The sequence below is a fragment of the Elephantulus edwardii genome, unplaced genomic scaffold (assembly GCF_000299155.1).
Source record: "Elephantulus edwardii isolate Elephantulus edwardi_28Jun2011 unplaced genomic scaffold, EleEdw1.0 scaffold00048, whole genome shotgun sequence".
Taxonomy (NCBI): domain Eukaryota; kingdom Metazoa; phylum Chordata; class Mammalia; order Macroscelidea; family Macroscelididae; genus Elephantulus; species Elephantulus edwardii.
Window position 1 is genome coordinate 13,352,356 of NW_006399798.1, and position 18,418 is coordinate 13,370,773.

Here is an 18,418-nt window from a genome sequence, read left to right on the forward strand (position 1 = left end):
CCATCAGTCATCATCAATCATCATCAATCACCATCAGTCATCATCAATCACCATCAGTCATCATCAATCATCATCAATCACCATCAGTCATCATCTCAGGACTCAGCGCAGCACGCAGAAGAGCCTGTACACCTGAACATACTTATCTTTGAGATCGAGATGAAAGTACTGAAATATAATTGTCCTCACTAATACACTCAACCTCCTTTTAAAGAAGATCCTTATTTCTTCCACACAGATGCCGGATGTTGGAAGAGGAGAGTGAGAAAAAGCTGAATGAAAACCCAAGGAAAGGATAGAAATGAAGACTTGGGGGTGGGGGAAATTGGGAGGTGTTGAAAGAACAAGCGAGTCATCTTGGCCAAAGTGCAGCCAACACGCTTCTCAGAGGCAAGCACAGTAAGACTTCATCCTGTGTGCGTCAGGCATGTCTTCTGAGAAGGCCAGTTCCTGGAGGCATTTTGTTTACAAAAGCATAGAATCAGCAAAAAAGGGGGAAGAGCCACAGTGAAGTGAAGTAACAGCACTGGTTGCAACAACGGGTTTAAGCAGAGCAGAGATGGTGAGAATGGTACTAGATCAGGAAGCTTTTTATTCTGTTAGACAAAGATAGGGGCCAATATGAGGAAGAGCCAATAACTCTACGGCCCCTACCACCCAAGTGTAGTGGAAGCATTTGAGTGGCGCCAATTGGTAATGTACTCAATTGCTAACCAAAAGGTCTGACTGCCTTGAACAAAAGGCCTGGTGATTGATTTCCAAAAATTAAGTCGTGGAAAACTCTCTGGAGCACACACAGTATTACCGATACACACGAGGTCACCACAAGTCAGAACTAACCCATCAGTCCTCGTTGTTTTTTGAGGTTGTTTTGGTCTTGTTTAAAATGTGCTAAGAAAGGTATGTACTACTACATTAACTTTGTAGAAAACATCCTGAACAGAAAAAAGTAAAATTAGAGGTTCTTGTTAAGAGCAGCATTGGGGTGAGGTAGGAAGTCAATGGTAGAAAGTGGTACAAGAAGAAGAAAATATAATCTGGGATGAAAGATGTGCCCTCTGCATAAGAACATTGCCATTAATAACCTGGAACTCTCTTCAATATTTTTAATGCATAATGATCTTTTTCTTATTCTTTCTAAAGCAAATACAATTTATTGAGGGATGGAGTTAGGCTAGACCAGGAAGCATCCGTTGCCACAAAGAGAACAGGGTCGCTTCCCCAGACCACAAACCAGGATGCATTCTCATTATTGTTGGGTTAGGAACAAAAGATAGCAAAATACATAGCTGGCCCTAGTGGCAAAGAAGCTGCACTGAAATCCCAAAGGTGCGCGGTTCAAATCCACCAAATGCTCCGCTGAAAAAGGAGGGGCAATCTCCTTCTGTGCCCGTTGGATCCACTTCAACGGTACACAAAACAAAACAAAACACCCCAAAAAATAGCTGGCTAAACGACCATAGGGGGATTTAAAGGCAGGATATCTGGAATTTTGCAACTGGAATTTGGCATCAATTAATCCATAATACACAAGTGAGATCATGTGATTGGTCAAAAGTACATACCATCCAGTTTATTACAGGGTGGTCCCAGAAAAGCAGACAGGACTAGTTTTCCTGATAACCTATTCTACCTCAGTTATATTTCTAGAGGTCCACTCAAAAGACTTATCATTAATGCTATTTTTATCTATGATTCTTTTACAATTCAAATCTTTTTGCAAAAGGAAGGCCTGCTTTTATTCGGGCTACACTTGCCCACATTCGTAAAGACATTCTCAAGCACACTCAGGGGCGTGGAGGGGGTGGGAAGGACATAAAAAGATAATTGTAGTAGCCTTAGTTTCTGCATTAATATGTGTGGCATAATAATTGCTACATTAGTGCTTAGCATTAATTCTTACTACATATAGCTAATGCCAGAAGCAGGTAAAGTAACAATAAAATGATGAACTTACCAAAGATAAACCATAGAGAAAAAAGAGTGTAAATATGACCATGAAGTCCGTTGCAATGATAACTTGGGCAGATGTTATGGCAATTGAAATTAATATGGAAATAATGAAGATGAAGCCAGCATAGATTAAACCCCAAGAGAGCCTGAGGAGGGATAAAAAATGATGGAAATTATTTTAAGTTTTCACAAAATAGTCAAAGTATATAAGGAGTTATTGAAATTATTTTAAGTTTTTATGAGATAGTCAAATATTTAGATTCAAGAAAACAATTCATCCATAGGACAGTTGGCCCACACGAACCACACAGCCTCCTCGAAGCAAAGAATAAGACAATAATTATTCCTGAATCAGTCAATTAGGTTACAAACCAAAATTATAATATGTCAAGCTCACGGTTTACACCTTTTTTGATCTCAATGACTTTTTCCTTCTCCCACAAACGTAACCAGTAACCTAAGCATGCTGTTTCTAATGTCCATGCATTTTGAGGGCTTGAGAATTTCCTTTCAATCCTATCCGTCTCTGGTGAGTGCATCTAGCAATGGTTCCTCCTGCGAGATGTTGCTGCAGCCACTGAATCCATCCATCTCGCTGAGAGGTTCACCTTTTTCACGGTTCCTCTACTTTAATCAAGCAGTTACTTTATCCAGAAACTGACTGAATTAGTAGGTGAAAATGAAAATCTCTTATCTGCCTTGACGCCAAATGAAAAATCCTAATATCTCCCTCATCATAGTGTACAGTTAACTCAATCCTTGTTGCTCTCAGGTAGGAAGAGAGAAGCCTTTTCCAGGTTTCTGGAACGAGGGGAGGGCACGGCAGCGGGGACCCCCTCACTCTCCCTTGCGCTGATGGTTTTAGAGGGCTCTCAGGTCTGTTCATTTGTGTCTTCCATAGCTCCCTGTAAAACTGGTTTGTTTGTTTGTTTTTAATTCCAGCATTGTGTCCTCTTTTGCTATTTCACCGTATACATAAATATATATTATAATTCTGTTAATAAACATACTTTATAGAAAAGTCAGGAGTCCCAAGACTAGCAGGAAAACACCTGACTTGCAAATGATTGGTGAAAGTTACTCTTTCAATTCACATTGAATAAAGGGAAGGGCATCTTCTGGGTACGCAAAATTTTTCTTGGGATTTAATAACCAAAATTATGTTTATTTTGAGGACAAATGCACATGCTACTTTTTCTCTTCCTAGTTGGCAATAAGTTTTAAAAAGGATTGTATTGCAAATATCTGCTTTGGTCACTCAGAAGCCATGATTGTCATTTTAATTTGCTATGTTTTCTTTCTATTTGTGGTTTTGCTAGGTTTGTGTTTCTACTCCTTGACTATTTGTTTTTATTGTTGTCCAAATATATACATTAAATGTGTTAAGTGTTTATTCTCTCTAACTCTTTTTTTTTCTTATTTGTTTTCATGCATAACACCTCTGGCAAAAAAATTAACGATACATTAGAGAGCTCTGGTGGCCTAGTGGTAAGAAGCTGCACTGCGATTCCTGGGGCACATGGTTCTCACCAGCTGCTGCTCTGTGGAAGAAGGATGGGAAATCTCCTCTCATGCGATTTACTGCCTTTCGAAACCCGCTGGAGGCTCAGCTATGGGTCAGTTCCAACCGCACAGCAGCATACAACAACACTGACACAGTGAGTTGGCAGTTTAAACGCAGTGGGTAGTCCTCAGGAAAACAAGGAGGCAGCTTGTTTGCATTAAGATTGTTTTTTTTTAATTTTGTGCTGATTTACTCTAGGTTTGTCCTGGAGAGGGTAAAGCCAGAATGTTCCCTGGAGTCAAGGATTCTGAAGCTTCGTCTGACATATTTTGGGCATGTTGCAAGGAGGGACTGGTCCTTGGAGAGGGACATCATGTTTGGTAGAGTGGAGGGGTGGCGAAGGAGAAGAAGACCTTTGATGAGATGGATCGATTCTGTGACTGGAGAGGTGAGAATAAGTGCATTTGAGATGGCTAGGTTGGCACAGGATAGAAGAACGTATAGAGCTCTTGTACATAAAGTCGCTATGAGTCGCAAGTGACTCGATGGCACATAACAACAACAATAACTGATTTACTTACAAAGTTCCTGACGTTTGTATACATCGTTTTTCACACCAGAAATTCCCCCTCAGCAACCCAATGGAGAGTCGTAGGAGTTGGAATTAACTAAATGACAAACGGTTTGGTCTTTGAATTTTATCACACAATGACTTTAGCAGTCGCAGGGCAGAAAAGGTGCTGGACAAGTAATAACCACTGCTTTGCTTGACGCTCGTGCAGCGGACTCAAGGTTGTTGGCCTCTCTGGCAATGTTTATCCTCCAGCAGCGATGCATGAGAAAGATGGGCAGCCTCCTGCCCCTGATCTCCAGCCTCCTCCAACTCGCTAGAGGGGCAGCTATGAGTCCGTTCCAGTGTGAACACGAAGGGTTTCTGAGAAACTTTAAATCACAACAAAAATAAAATGGCAAATGTACCCGATTTAAATCAAGATTTTCTGAAACGATTGTAGGCTTTTACCCAGGTATCTGAATTTCCCCTTTTAGTACACAAATCTTACCACTCATCTGTCCACATGTCTTATGTGGCGGTTTTCGTGTTGTTTCAGTGCTGAAAGTGATGCCACTGTTATTTCACGTGCCTGCCAGGTCACAGCGGGCAGACAGGTTTCGGGGGTGAGTAAGAAAGACTCGGTAAACTACATCCTAACATTGTTGTTGCCTTCGAGACAGAACCGATTCCTAGCTCACCCTCCCGCTGATTTATAGAAGGATAAAATCACGCAGCGGGAGATTGTCCTTCTCTCTCCCATAGAGCCTCTGGTGGATTAGAACCGTGTGCTTTTGGATGAGCTAAGCTACCAGAGCTCCTGCTTTCTAAAATTAGAATACGCACATCTAGGGATCAAGAGGAATAAAGTCCAAAATAGTGTTGGTGGGTGAACCCTGTAGGAGTAAACGTGTTCAAAATGCACAGTGACCATTCAATGCAGCGGACTCCAGCATACCAATGACTGTGACCTTGAGGCCACATTTTGATTGTACATGAGAATGTATGTCGTGAATGTCATGACCAACTCAATGTCAACAGACCACCACATGACTTGGTGACTCACCAGAATGCTGAATCTTGTAGACCCATCATTTTCATCAAGTCCTTAAGCTTTTTCCTTTCTTTTGTAACACTGAGGGATGCAAAATATATAAATGAGGAGAAATAAATCAAGCAGTAGAGAATAATTGTCTCATCTTGGAATATGTCTTTAGAAATGAAGGGTAATATCTTCATGTTTCTGCCAGTCACTGACATTAACGCCTCCATCACAGAGTGATTTGTTGTGATCTACATGAGGGTTTAAACAGATAAAATCATTATTTAGTGGGTATTTATTGATTCATAAAATCTGAAGGCTCTGGGGACCGAACCCATTAACAAATTGAACTGTGAATTGTACAAACGTCGGACAAATTGTTCAAATGTACAAACTGAATTTGTACAACGTATACAAATGTTGTTTAGCTATTGTTCTTCAAAGAGACCTTGTGCCTGTATTAACTAAAGTTCTCCTCTGCTAGCTGAAAGGTCAGTGGTTCAAACCCACCAGCTGCTCTGAGGGAGAAAGCTATGGCAGTCAGCTTCCATAAACATAACAACGTAGGGATTCCTCAGAGGCAGCTCTCCTCCGTTTAAGAAGATTGCTATGAGTTAGAATTGACTAGATGCTAGATTAACCAATGGGTTTGATTCAATTTTGTAGAGTTATGGGTGAGGTCTCTGAGCCTCACATACTTTGGGCATGTTGCTAAGAGGGGCTATTCCTTGGAGAAGGACATGCTGTTGGGAAGGGTGGAGGGCTGGTGAAGGAGAGGAAGACCCTCAACCAGGTGAACTGACAAGGTAACTGCTGCAATGGGCTCTTCTGGGTCAGGAAGTGTGAGGATGGTGCAGGATAGAACAGAGTTCAGATCTTTTGTTCCCGGGATCACTCTGAGTCATACTCAACTTGACAGCACCTAACAACAACAAAAAGAGTCTCTGAGTACATACCTATACATTAATCAGAGAGCTCTCTGGTGGCCTAGCGGCTAAGGACTTGTGTTGCCAACCCAAAGGCAGGTGGTTCAAATGCACCAGCTGCCCTAAGGAGAAAGACAGCAATCTCCTCCTTTTCCATTCCCAGCCTTGGAAAGTCCACTGGACAGTCAGCTATGAGGCAGTTCTGACTCAGTGGCCTTGAGGTGATTTTTAACTAACTTAGAGGGAACTCTGGTGCTGCGGTCGGAAGGGACTTGTGCCTTTAACCCAAAGTCCTGAACCCTTTTTCTTTCTTTTGTAGCAAAAGCCGTGCTTATCTGGTGGCTTCAAACCCATTGTCAGATGGCTCCTCGGGCGAAAGGCGAGCTACCTCCTCAGGTACAATTTACAGCCATGGAATCCCAATGGTGGCTCTGCTATGAGCCAATTCCAACTCCAGGGCAATAAATTTGAGGTTGGGTTTTGACTAGTTTAAAGGTTGAAAGTTCAAATCCTACCAGTGGTATAATGGAACTCAACATTGATATTATCCAGATCTTTACACCGAATTGGTTGCTGTTGAGCCCATCCCAACCCTTGTTGACTCCCTGAATTACAGAACAGAGGGCTGCATGGTTCTCTGAGGTTACAATCTTTACAGAAAGGGCTCAGCAGCCCATCATCTGTATTGCTTGATGGATTTGCCTCTACCCACATGTAGGGTAGCTGTCAGGCACAGCTGCATGGGGAGAAACGAGTGGAGGGTGTGTGGGAACTTTCTGACCATTGTTTTTGGAACGTCTTGCGAGCCTAAAGTTATTTAAAAATTAGTCCGGAATGAAGGTTGCAGAGTGGAGTCTATTCGGGGTGGCGAGAGGTTGGCAGGGGGATTGTATACCAATGAAGGAATTTTTCTTTTACTTTTCAAAGAGAAGAGTGAACTGGGGTATGGGGAGGTGGGGAGAAAAGTGAACAATGAATGAATGGAAATCCAAAATCTCTGTAAATGTTCATTAAAATTAATTTTAAAAGGGGGGGGGAAATGTAAGTTTTCTATAAGGCACATTCTTTTGTCTAACTCCAATCTTAAATTTCTATTCAGGCATAGCCCATTTTCTTGTGTTTCACAGATGACATAAGCTGGTGAAGTTTTTCATTTGTTACAAATGAAGATTTATGGCAAACCTGTTTCTGCAAGTCTACAGACACCATCTTCCCAACTGCATGAACTCACTGCATGTCTCTGTCACATGTGGTTAATTCTCATGGTATTTCAAAACGTCATAATGTCACTGGCCCTTAAACAATCTGCCAAATCAGAGCCACTGCCATGGGGTCAAGGCCACTTCAGGGTGAGCCTGCATCAGGTTGAAGAGACTCTCAGTCTTGGGAGGAAGAGACCACCCAGCTTTCTCCCTGGGAGCAGCTGGTCAATTCAGTCTTTGACAAATTCCTTGAAACATGACACACTGCACGACCAGTGGTCTTTAATGAACTAGAGTATAAACATAACTTTAATATACACAGGTAAGCCAGAAAATTGATGTGACTATTGCAATATTTGCTTTTCTAAGGTATCCGGAGAGGAGCCTGCACTGACTCTGAGGAACCCCTGCACTTGTATTATATATTAACACATAAAAATCTAAATGCTTATTTTTCTTTCTTCCAGATCCTGGTGTTTCCAAACATAGCTTACATTGATTATTAGGGCTTTTCAATTCTATCGTCATTTTTCAACTCTAAAATAACCTTTCAATTCGAAAATATTCTTTAATTCTATAATAGTGATTCAACTTACTTCTATAATAGCAGCATCAATAGCAGCTTGTAAACCCACAAAGGTTTTTTTCCAGTATGTATGTTGTGAACATGAAATTTCATTATATCCTTCCCAGCAACTAGCTGTAAGCACAAAACACAGCCATCATTAAGAAATGAGGGCTTTGCAGAGAGTACAAAATAAGGCCCTATAGAAAAGAAGACTACCAGAAAGATCTACCAGTTGGAAAGTTTAACTACAGAGTGAAGAAAGCCAGTTAGAGTAACTAGTGAAACCATTTTCTCTATACAGACCACAACTTAGAAATGAGGAAGAAGAGAAAAGCAAGGAACACTTTCACTTGAGCCCAAAATGACCCTTTTGCTATATTTTAACCACCAAATGAATCCAGCACTTGGAATTCTGTTGCCCTCAAATGCTCTCGCACCAGGAGGGTGTGCATGGCTCACCCTTCATCCCGGCATCTGATCAAAAGCAACCTCATCGCAGAAGGACTTCCTGGCCACCATCAGCAAAAAAATCTGAAATGACGCCTCTTAGCAGTCTATCTTGTCACCCAGCTTTCTTGTACTTTTGTCGCTTCCTCACAGAGAGCCCATTATACGTTCTTTTGTTGATGTTTCTTTCCTGTTCCCTGCCTCTGACTCAAATGTCTCATGAAAGCAGCCTCCTTGTTTGGTTCATATCAGTTCCCACCGCGGAGAGTAATGAGGGGTAGAGTGGGACTCTCAGCGAGTGAATGGAAAAGAGCAATTCTGAAATCATTTCTGCTCTACTTCCCAGAGGTCCCACAGATTCCTCTTGTCCTGCTCCCTCTCAGCTCTCCCTCTACTCGGGATTGAGCAGCAATGATCAGCTAACTCTGCCTTGCAAAGTTGGAAGCTCAGCCAAAGAGAGGAAGACCCCAATGAGATGGATTGCCTGGGTGACTCCAGCAATGGGTTCAAGTGCGTCAGAGATGGTGAGGACGGCACAGGAGAGGACAGGGGTCAGATCTGCTGTCCATGGGGTCCTAAGAGTTGTACTAGACTTGACCACACCTCCTGGTTACCCCAATCAGCAGATGAACAGGACTCACTTCTCCTGGCCTCTCTGCTGGAGACAGGACACTCCGTAAAATCATGGTTCTGCTTTGATGAAAAAGCCTCAATGGTCATCTATATTGACTTTGGTTTACGGAACTCCCCAAGATCGAGCTATTATGTAACTTTTACCACATTCTTCTTCAAGCTCTTCCTTCAGATCGGATTGTGGGTTGTTTTGGTTGTTGTTGTTGTTGTTTTCAATCTAAAGGGCATCACACTTATCTTTCTTTTATCTGAAACACAACTCCCCAACCCCCACCCCCAGAAGCTCACTCTTTACTGCTGGGCTTCATTTGAATATGATTTCCTCAGGTTAAGACTTCCCTAATTATCTTCATGTCTAAAGCCCCAGAACACTTTTCCTGGAACTTATCACTGATTGTTCAAGGTCTGTCTTCCATGTTAAGTTAGGCTCTCGAATGAGGCTGGGACCTCTCAGCTGGGTTTGTTCTCGCATTCATTGCATCTTGTATGTGCTGAGCTGAATGCACAGGATTGGTCATTACGGTCCCTTGTATTTCAGCTCTTAGCACAAGCATCGTACTGACCTCTCAATTCAATGCACCCTTCCCTCCTGGGCTAGTGTAAGCATCTCTGCCACTCACCCCTCCTGTTCCCTTTCTTGGAAACAGGAAAAATGCCTTAATAATGTTTTATATGAAAAGTCACCTGAGAAGCCTTCTATCAAAAATGGAATGGCATATCCCTGTAAAAACTTTAGCTTATATGAGAAAGTGTCACTAAAGACGACCGCGGCCATGAATATGCCATTCTCTCGAAAGAGCGCATCCATGGCTTTTTCATCTGGTACCCCAATGATTTTTCGTCCTGTGAATGACAAAGGGGGAAAGATTAGATTATTACACAGGGATACAGGAAAACAGGACGGCACATCCCACTGCATCATCATCTATGTCCCATTGAAAGCAAACTAACTAAGGTTAATTTTCCATTGTTCTCAAACTTATCATATAGACAAGAGGGAAAATGTTACTGCAATGCTTTCAAACCTAGACTCAAGAGAAGGACATGAGAATCCAATGTTTTATTTTTCTAAATAGAGGTTTCAAAACCAGCTTCATCAGGCATATTATAAAGCATTAAAAAAAGCGCACACACAAACATACATCTAAAATTTCCTTCCAGTTGGAAACAATTCATAGCTGACCCTCCAAATCCGTAAAGCCTCATCTCTGAGAGGAGACGTTCCCTCTTTCTCCTGAAACCACTGGTGGGCCCAAACTGTCAGAGAGGTGCTACCTTTGATTTAATTGCACAACTTTCCATCAACTTCTTCAAAAGAGCTTTCTCCTTGCCTCTATACACGTGCGCGTGGTGTGCACGTAGTTGTTGTTGTGTGCCATCCAGTCAGAACTGCGGAATTGACCCATAGCTGACCCTCCGGTAGGCAACTGTTCATTCTTCTCCCACAGAGCAGCTGATGGATTCAAACCCTGAATGTTTGGGGATTGTAGTGCAGCTTCTTGCCACTAGGTTACCAGAGTATGTTGTTGTTCTGTTCAGTGGAGTTGGAACCAACCCATAGCTGACCCTCCAGTGAGTTTATAGAGGCAGTTAATCGCATAGGAGGAGATTGCCCATCTTTTCCAATGGAGCAGCTAGTGGCCTCGAACTGCACGCCTTCAGGATTGCAGTGTAGCTTCTTGTCACTTGGGCATGAGATAGAGACAGAGACAGGGAGAGGGACAGGGACAGGGACAGAGACAGAGGCAGAGGCAGAGACAGAGATAGATATATGGATATATGGATATATAGATATCTATATGGATAGAGATGAGAGAGAGAGAGAGATGAGAGAGAGAAAGAGGGGAGAGAGAGAAGGGAGGGAGGGAGAGAGATATCCTGGGAAGAGTAGTACATGGATATAAAGGAATATAAATAAAAGAGAGAGAGAGAGAGAGAGAGAGAGAGAGAGAGAGTTGTTATATGCCATCAAGTTGCCTGTGACTCATAGTGACCCTATGTACTATATAGTTCTGAAGCCTGCTCCTCTGACACACCTACCCCAGTTACTGTATCAATCCATCTCATCCAGGGTCTTCCTCTCCTGCTCTGTCCTTCTATCCTTCCAAGCTTGATGTTTTTCTCCAAGGATTGGTCCCTCCTCACCACTTGTCCAAAGTATGGGAGACAAAGCTTCAAAATCCTAATCTCCAAGGACAAACTTGGCTTCATCCTTTCCGAGACTGACCTATTTGTTTTCTTGGCAGTCCGTGGTATGTTCAAGACTCTTCTCCAGCACTACAACTAAAAGGCATCAATTCTTCTTATGTAATCCTTAATCATTGTCCAGTTCTCCGATGCAGATTAGGTAAACGCCAAGACCATGGCCTGGATCAAGTGCACCTTGGTCTCTAGATTGACATCGTTGCTCCTCAGCACTCTGGAGAAATCCTTGACAGAAGATTTTCCCAGTACAATTAATCTTTTGGTGTCCTGACTGAAGTGTCAAGAGAGTTGATTGTGGAGCCGAGCCAGCTGTAATTGTTAACAACCTCAATCTCTTCTCCATCTATCGGTGCTGCCATCTTTGTTTTCTTTATGTAGAGCTTCAATCTGGAAGCAGGAGTGGCATCCACTTCCGAAATGGCTTGGCCTCTGGAAACTCTATGTATGAACAGTGCTCAGGCCTTTCGTTCATAGGGTCGCTATGAGTTGTCTACAACTCAACGGCACCTAACAATAATAACGATGAAATAGAGAGAGCTACGGTGGCCTAGTGGACAGAAAGTTATACTACCAAGCCCAAGGTGGGTGATATTAATCTGTGGCCCTTAGGCCTGGTTCAAATTGTTTTCCTGTCAAACATTCTTCTAGGTGGTATAGCACTGGTCTGTGCATTGCTGTACAGAGGTAACTCGTGGTTGCTGTGATGCTGAACACTGTGACACTGATGTGTGCCAGATGTGATAATGGTTACCCATGGTGGAAAGTGCTGGAGCTTCCCAACTAAAACAAGCCTGGAAGCAGGAGTGGCATCCACTTCCGAAATGGCTTGCCTTCAGAAACTCTATGAACAGTGCTCAGGCCTTTAGTTCATAAGGTCATTATGAGCCGTCTACGACTTGATGGCACCTAACAACAACAACAACAATAAAGCTTCAATACATTTTGAAGACTACAGTCCTTGACCTTCTGCAGCAAGCACTTTATACATGAGGTTTGAGGCCACCATCTGCTCTGTGGGACAATGATGGGCAACCTCCTCCCGTGCTATTAACTGCCTCTGAAAACTCACAGAAGAGTCAGCCATGGGTTGGTTCCAACTCTACAGTACACAACAACAATATATATAAATAAAATATATATAGATATTAATATAGGTATAAATACATACAAACAAACGTAGTTCCCCCAGAATAACAGTACTTGAGAGAACTGGAATAAAAACACAGAAACAATTGTTGCAGGTCCTCTGTAGTCAAGAGTAGAGAGATCAGACCTAGTAAAGCCAAAGCACTGTACCATTTACAGGAATCAAGACCAGGAGGTGATTGTATTCCTAGCAGCCACAGTCTGGAGGCTGAAAGCATGGAGAAGTGAGCTGCACTCACAAAGCTCTTTAGTTATCTTGGTGACATTGTGTTCTCCTATAGAAGGAAGACTTTCTAGGTGTTTGCAAGGTATACCACAGGCAATTAATCTTTAGATCACCTGTGTTTGTTTTCCTCATTCTAAGTCATCATTCAATAACTACGGCCTCCCTTCTTTTGTTTGTATTTCCCTCCCTGAGTTAAAAAATTTGATCGTTGTATCCCCAATGTCAAGCATGGCTAGACACATCAGTGATTATAGTCCTCCTAAGTACTAATCTAAAGATATGAAATTCTAAGGCCTACTGTTGAATGGGACCTTTGATGGCTTACTGGTAAGGAATTGCACTGATAGCCGAAAGATCTATGATTTGAATTTAGCAGCTGCTCGAGGAGAAAGGTGAACCATTCCCTCCTGTGCAGTGTATTGCCTCTGAAAACTGGAGGGAGGGTCAGCTATTCTGCAGTCAACAACAACAAACTGTTTAATAATATTTCAATAGAAAGGTGGGCATACCTAAAATGGGCTTCCATTAAGCTGAAAAGATTTAAAAGTAATGTTAAACGGTGTTAGAGGAAAAACAACAGGCAAGCCAATGAAACAAGTAAAGGTGGGTGTCATCTTTGTCATTAACATGATGGATTGCTTTAACTTTAAATGTAACCTGTGCATATCTTATAAAATATAACTTTTTTTGCCCTTTGTATTCTTACCTTTCAAAACGGAAGCAGTTGCTGTCTTATTCATAATCTGCTGAGTTATATCAGACACTGGTGTGTATGCAAAAGTTAAACCCGAATCATTATATCTATCTAACCTTCCCAGATCCCGAGAAGGACTTTCAGGAATATAGGTATGCATACTGAAACTTGATATTAGGCCCATATACAGTACCCAGCATATTGGAAGACCCCATTCCTAAAAGACACAGAAAAAAGAACCATTTAGATTACATTGCCTCACATGGCTGAACAAACACCAAAACACTATAGAAGATAACATTTGATACTGCTAGATAGCTTACCATGTTTTTGGTCTCAGTACTTCAGAGAAAAAGCGATAAGTACTGAGAAGTCACATACAAGAAAAACTACAGCACGAATGTTTAAGGCTATAAAGAAACCATCAGCTAAATCATCAGGATGAAAACTAGAATCTGGCTCTCTCTCTCTGTGTGAGGTACAGACTCTAGCGGGAAGGAGGGAAACTCTCTTCCTAGATTGGCTTCTAAAATGAGGAAGAATGCATGAAAATTGTGGTTTACTTTGTGATGACAGGTGCCAGGGCACATCTTAAGTATATAAAAAAATCCTGCCAGGAAAAGAATGTGTAAAGGAATGGAAATATGAAACAGAGTCAAGCGTTACAATTAATACACATTCAGTGGATTCTAGATTTGAAATTTGTTGAAGCAAAGGGACGTCATAGGAGTTCATAGATGCAAGCAGATAGATAGATATAAGTGTGTGTGTCTGTGTCTCTGTGTGTGTGTGTGTGTGTGTGTGTGTGTGTGTGTGTGTGTGTGTGTGTGTGCTGGTTTTCTTAGCTTTGTATTGGAAATTTGAAAAAAGTTTCAATAATAACAGAGTGTCTGATGATTCATTCAAATCAGTGATCTCTCATTTCTTGGCATAAGGCTAGACTATATACTTCTCGGTGCCCCCAAATTAAGTGCGGTCTCTGGATTGAGTTTCAGCCAATAGAATGTAAGTGTGGTGTGTACCATCTCTAAGCCTGGTATGTGGAGACTGATATAATCTCCTGGATTCTCTCTTTCTTAGTCTTTTTCTTTACAATTAGGTGCAGAGGATACACTGGCATTCTCTAAGACTTAGAAGATGGTGAGAGTCCCAGGATGAAGGAGAATAGATACCTAAATAATGGTTTGGAAAAGGTTCTGTACCTACCCACACCCAGTTAGCACCACCAACCACCTACACACTATGATAAAAGCTAAAATTACATTTCTGTAGTGATAAGCCCCTAAGGTTTGAACTTTGTTATTGTTATTGTTGTTCTTGTTGTTAGGTACAGTTGAGTCAAGTACAATCTATGAAAAACAAATCTGAAACCTGTTTTTCTTCTGCTGTTCTCACAATCTCTAACTTGTGAGTGAAATAAAATAAAATCAAATCATTTACTTGCCTAATGCAAATTGTCAACACTGTTACTTAGTCAAAATTTTTGGAATCGACCTTTAAAGAAAAGTCACAGCCTTCAAGAGAAATAGTCAAAATTTAAATTATTTCATTTATGATAGCCAAAATCTTCCATTTTCCTCAACTCCAAATGTTGTTGTTGTTGTTGTTATGTGCTGTCGAGTCATTTCCGACTCATAGCGACCCTATGTACAACAGCCCTAAACCCTGCTCTATCCTGTGTCAACCGCACTGCCTCTGACACACCCATCCCGATTACCCCAGTCACCGAATCAATCCATCTCATAGAGGGTCTTCCCCTCCTGCGCCGTCCCTCCACCCTCCCAAGCATGATGTCCCTCTCCAAGGACCCGTCCCTCCTGGCAACATGTCCAAAGTATGTCACACGAAGCCTCAGAATCCTTGCCTCCAAGGAGTAGCTTGATTTAATCCTCTCCAAGATGAATCTGTTTGTTTTCCAAATACACAACTTTTAATGTGATATTATCTATAACCATTTCTATCATGTACTCTGTAAGGTTTTCTTACAGAAGTGAGCTGTTAACGCAAAGGTATATAGTTTGAATCCACCAGCTATTCCACTGGAGAAGATGGACAGTCTCCTGTGACATGTAATTTGATGCCTCTGAAAACCAACAGAAGAATCCACAATGGCTTGGTCCCAACTCAACAGTACACAGCAACCACAACAATTCTCTTTTCTGAATAAATGTGATAAATATGACTATTAGCCTTTACAGTCTTACACTAATTTTCAGTGATGGCTGTGATTGTCTCATAGCAACAAATGTCATTAGAAATGACTCCAGAAACAATAGATCTAGTCTGTGAACTAAAATAAACTATAATGGAATAATTGGGAGATGAAAGAACAACATTAAATATGGAAAGACGCAAACGTGTAAACATACCAAGAAGGTCTGCCTTTTCATCCTCCATTTCAAAAGCAAATTCTTGCACAGAAGTGCTTGGGTTTGCTGGTACAGATTTTTCTTTTTCTTATTCATTTCGCCTGTTCATTTTACAAACAAGGAGAAAGTAAACACGGTGAGTAACAAACTAGCAAAAAAGTTAAGAAGTACCTTGAAAAGAATTGGACAGTGAAAACATTATGAATAGCAATGAGACATTGTCTGATATATTGTCAGAATCTATACATTACCAGAAGATACTTCCCTCAGATTGGAAAGTTCTCAAAATATGATTGCAGAAGACCTGCCTCTGTAGAGTTGATCTTAATGATATGGATGGAGTAAAGTGTTACAGATATTCTTTGCTCGTGTGGCCTGATTCAAATTAGAAGAAACACCCACAAAACAGCCATTATAATTGAAGCATGGTGTTTACTAAGTCTTAATCTAAGAAATCTGGGAATCATAAAAATTATATGGACTATATAAAAAAATTACATGGACTATATAATGATCTATATCCAAGCATTTCTTGTAAGATGAAAATCACTGATATTGGACATTTTTAATCAGAAGCTCATATGATCTAATATGTCAGGAATGCAAATTGAAGAGACCTGCATTATGTTAATCATCAAAACAAGTATTTCAGGGTTCATTTTAATGTACAATATTGTTAGTGATCGGGTATAGAGGTAATAACTCATGGTTGCTGTGATGCTGAACACTGTGACACAGATGCATCAAATGTGATAATGGTTATCTATGGTGGACAGTGTTTGGTGGAGCTCCCCGATTAAAACAAGCTTGGAAGAAGGAGTGGCATCCATTTCTGAAACAGCTTACCTCTGGAAACTCTATGAACTTGGAGAAACGATGAAAGTTATACAATTGTTCAGATCTTTCATTCAAAGGGTCGCTATGAATCGTCTACAATACGATGGCACTTAACAACACCAACATCAACACAGAGAAAGCTCTGTGGGCCTGGTGGATAGAAAGCTATGCTAGCAAGTCAAAGGTGGTTGATTTTAATCTGTGGCTCTCAGGCCTTGGTTTTAATTGGTTTGGGTTAAACATTCTTCTAAGTGGTATAGCACTGGTCTGTCCATTTGCCGTACAGAGGTAACTCGTGGTTGCTGTGATGCTGAACACTGTGACACTGATGTGTCAAATGTGATAATGGTCACCCAGGGTGGACAGTGTTTGGTGGAGCTCCCTGATTAAAAGAAGCTTGGAAGCAGGAGTGGCAACCATTTTCAAAATAGCTTGCCTCTGGAAACTCTATGAACTTGGAGAAATGATGAAAGTTATACAAGTGTTTAGGTCTTTCATTCATAGAGTCAAAATGAGTCATCTATGATTCGATGGCACTTAACACAAACCAAGAAAATGAGTTTATACAACTATTCAAATTTATGCACCAGTCACTAAAAGCCAAAGATGAAGAATTTGAGGATTATTACCAAATTTTGCAGTCTGAAACTAGTGAAACATACAAGCAAGGCACATTAATAATTATTGGTTATTGGTATAAAAAATGGAATTTAGAAAGGTAATAAACTGAAAAATAAGGTTAAGAGAATAGATTATTATTGTTGCTAAGTGCTATAGAGTTGTAGATAACACATAGTGACCCTGTGAATGAAAGTCTTGAATGCAAAATTTTCATCTTTTCTCCAAGTTCATAGAGTTTCCAGAGGCAAGATTTTTTGGAAGTGGATGCCACTCGTGTTTCCAAGTCGGTTTTATTCAGGAGATCCACAAAAACCAGACTCCAGGGCCATAGGCTCAAAGGCCCAAAAGCCTTTTTAAAATGAGGCCAAATCCAATCCTTTCACACCCTATTGTGATCAAGAGCCACACCCTAATCTCAACCGCAAACCAGAAAACACACCTTTGCAGATTACATGATAGAAATTTTCATGTAACAATTTATTCATTGAAAGTATCTTTTCCTAACAATACAAATAGTGTCTATATCAGGGAGCTCTGATGGCCTAGTGACATGAAGCTGCACTATAATCCCAAAATTAATTATAATAATAATTAGAAAGCATGCCTTTCTAATCCACCAGCTGCTCTGTGGAAGAAGGATGTGTAATCTCCTCCCATGAGATTAACTGTGTCTGAAAACCTGCAATAGCTTGGTTCCAACTTGATGGTACAAAACAACCACAACTATAGAAAATAGAATATTACCAAATAGGATCTTGTAGAATCAAACAGACTTCATCAATATAAGAGATTATAGAGAAGCTGAGTATTATCAGGTCAGAACAAGATCACAACTAAATATAAAATAGATCATCAATTGTTCATATGCAAGTTCAAGTTGAGGCTGAAGAAAATGAAAACTCGTTCACAGAGCCAAAGTATAACCTTGAGTATATCCCTCCTGAATTTAGACACCATCTTAAAAAATAGATTTGACACATCAAATACTAATGATGAACATAAGAAAAATGTTGGTACCATGAAGCTCATCAAATGTGAAGAAAGCAAAAGACCATTAAAAAGACCGAAATTGTATCAGAAAAGACTCAAACTTGCTTTTGAATGTAAAGTACCTAAAGTCATTGTAAGAAATCATGAAGTAACAAAGGTCATTTCTAAGAGAAGCTGAAGATAGTGAAGTATTATAATAACATGTGCAAAGATCTCACGTAAGAGAACCAAAATGAAATAACACCTTTGGCATTTTTAACCTGAAAGAGCTGGAGGAAAACAATCATGCCTTGAATCTAAATCTTGAAGGATCCTATTGGAGCTCTCATGTCAAAAAGATAGGCTGACGTGGTGACTGTAACCACAGGATCAATTGTGTCAGAGATGATGAGGATGGTACAGGATAGAGGGCAGAGATCAGATCCTTTGTTTATAAGATCACTATGAGTCATAGTTGGACTCAATGGCACCTAATAACAGTGGGAACCCTGGTGACTTGTTGTTA

The 18,418-nt window shown here is 40.8% G+C and overlaps 1 protein-coding gene across 1 annotated transcript in view; it reads right to left on the bottom strand.

Annotated features, from left to right (window-relative positions):
* ABCA6 (ATP-binding cassette, sub-family A (ABC1), member 6) overlaps window positions 1-15,561 on the bottom strand; it is a 79,700-nt gene extending 64,139 nt beyond the window's left edge. The window contains exons 1-6 of the mRNA XM_006886397.1: window positions 15,466-15,561; window positions 13,109-13,313; window positions 9,510-9,668; window positions 7,774-7,877; window positions 5,074-5,300; window positions 1,958-2,099 (exon numbers count right to left, since the gene is read on the bottom strand). Coding sequence (XP_006886459.1) covers window positions 1,958-2,099; window positions 5,074-5,300; window positions 7,774-7,877; window positions 9,510-9,668; window positions 13,109-13,313; window positions 15,466-15,561 — 933 coding nt within the window. The remainder of the gene's footprint in view (window positions 1-1,957; window positions 2,100-5,073; window positions 5,301-7,773; window positions 7,878-9,509; window positions 9,669-13,108; window positions 13,314-15,465) is intronic.
* Window positions 15,562-18,418: the final 2,857 nt, after the last annotated feature.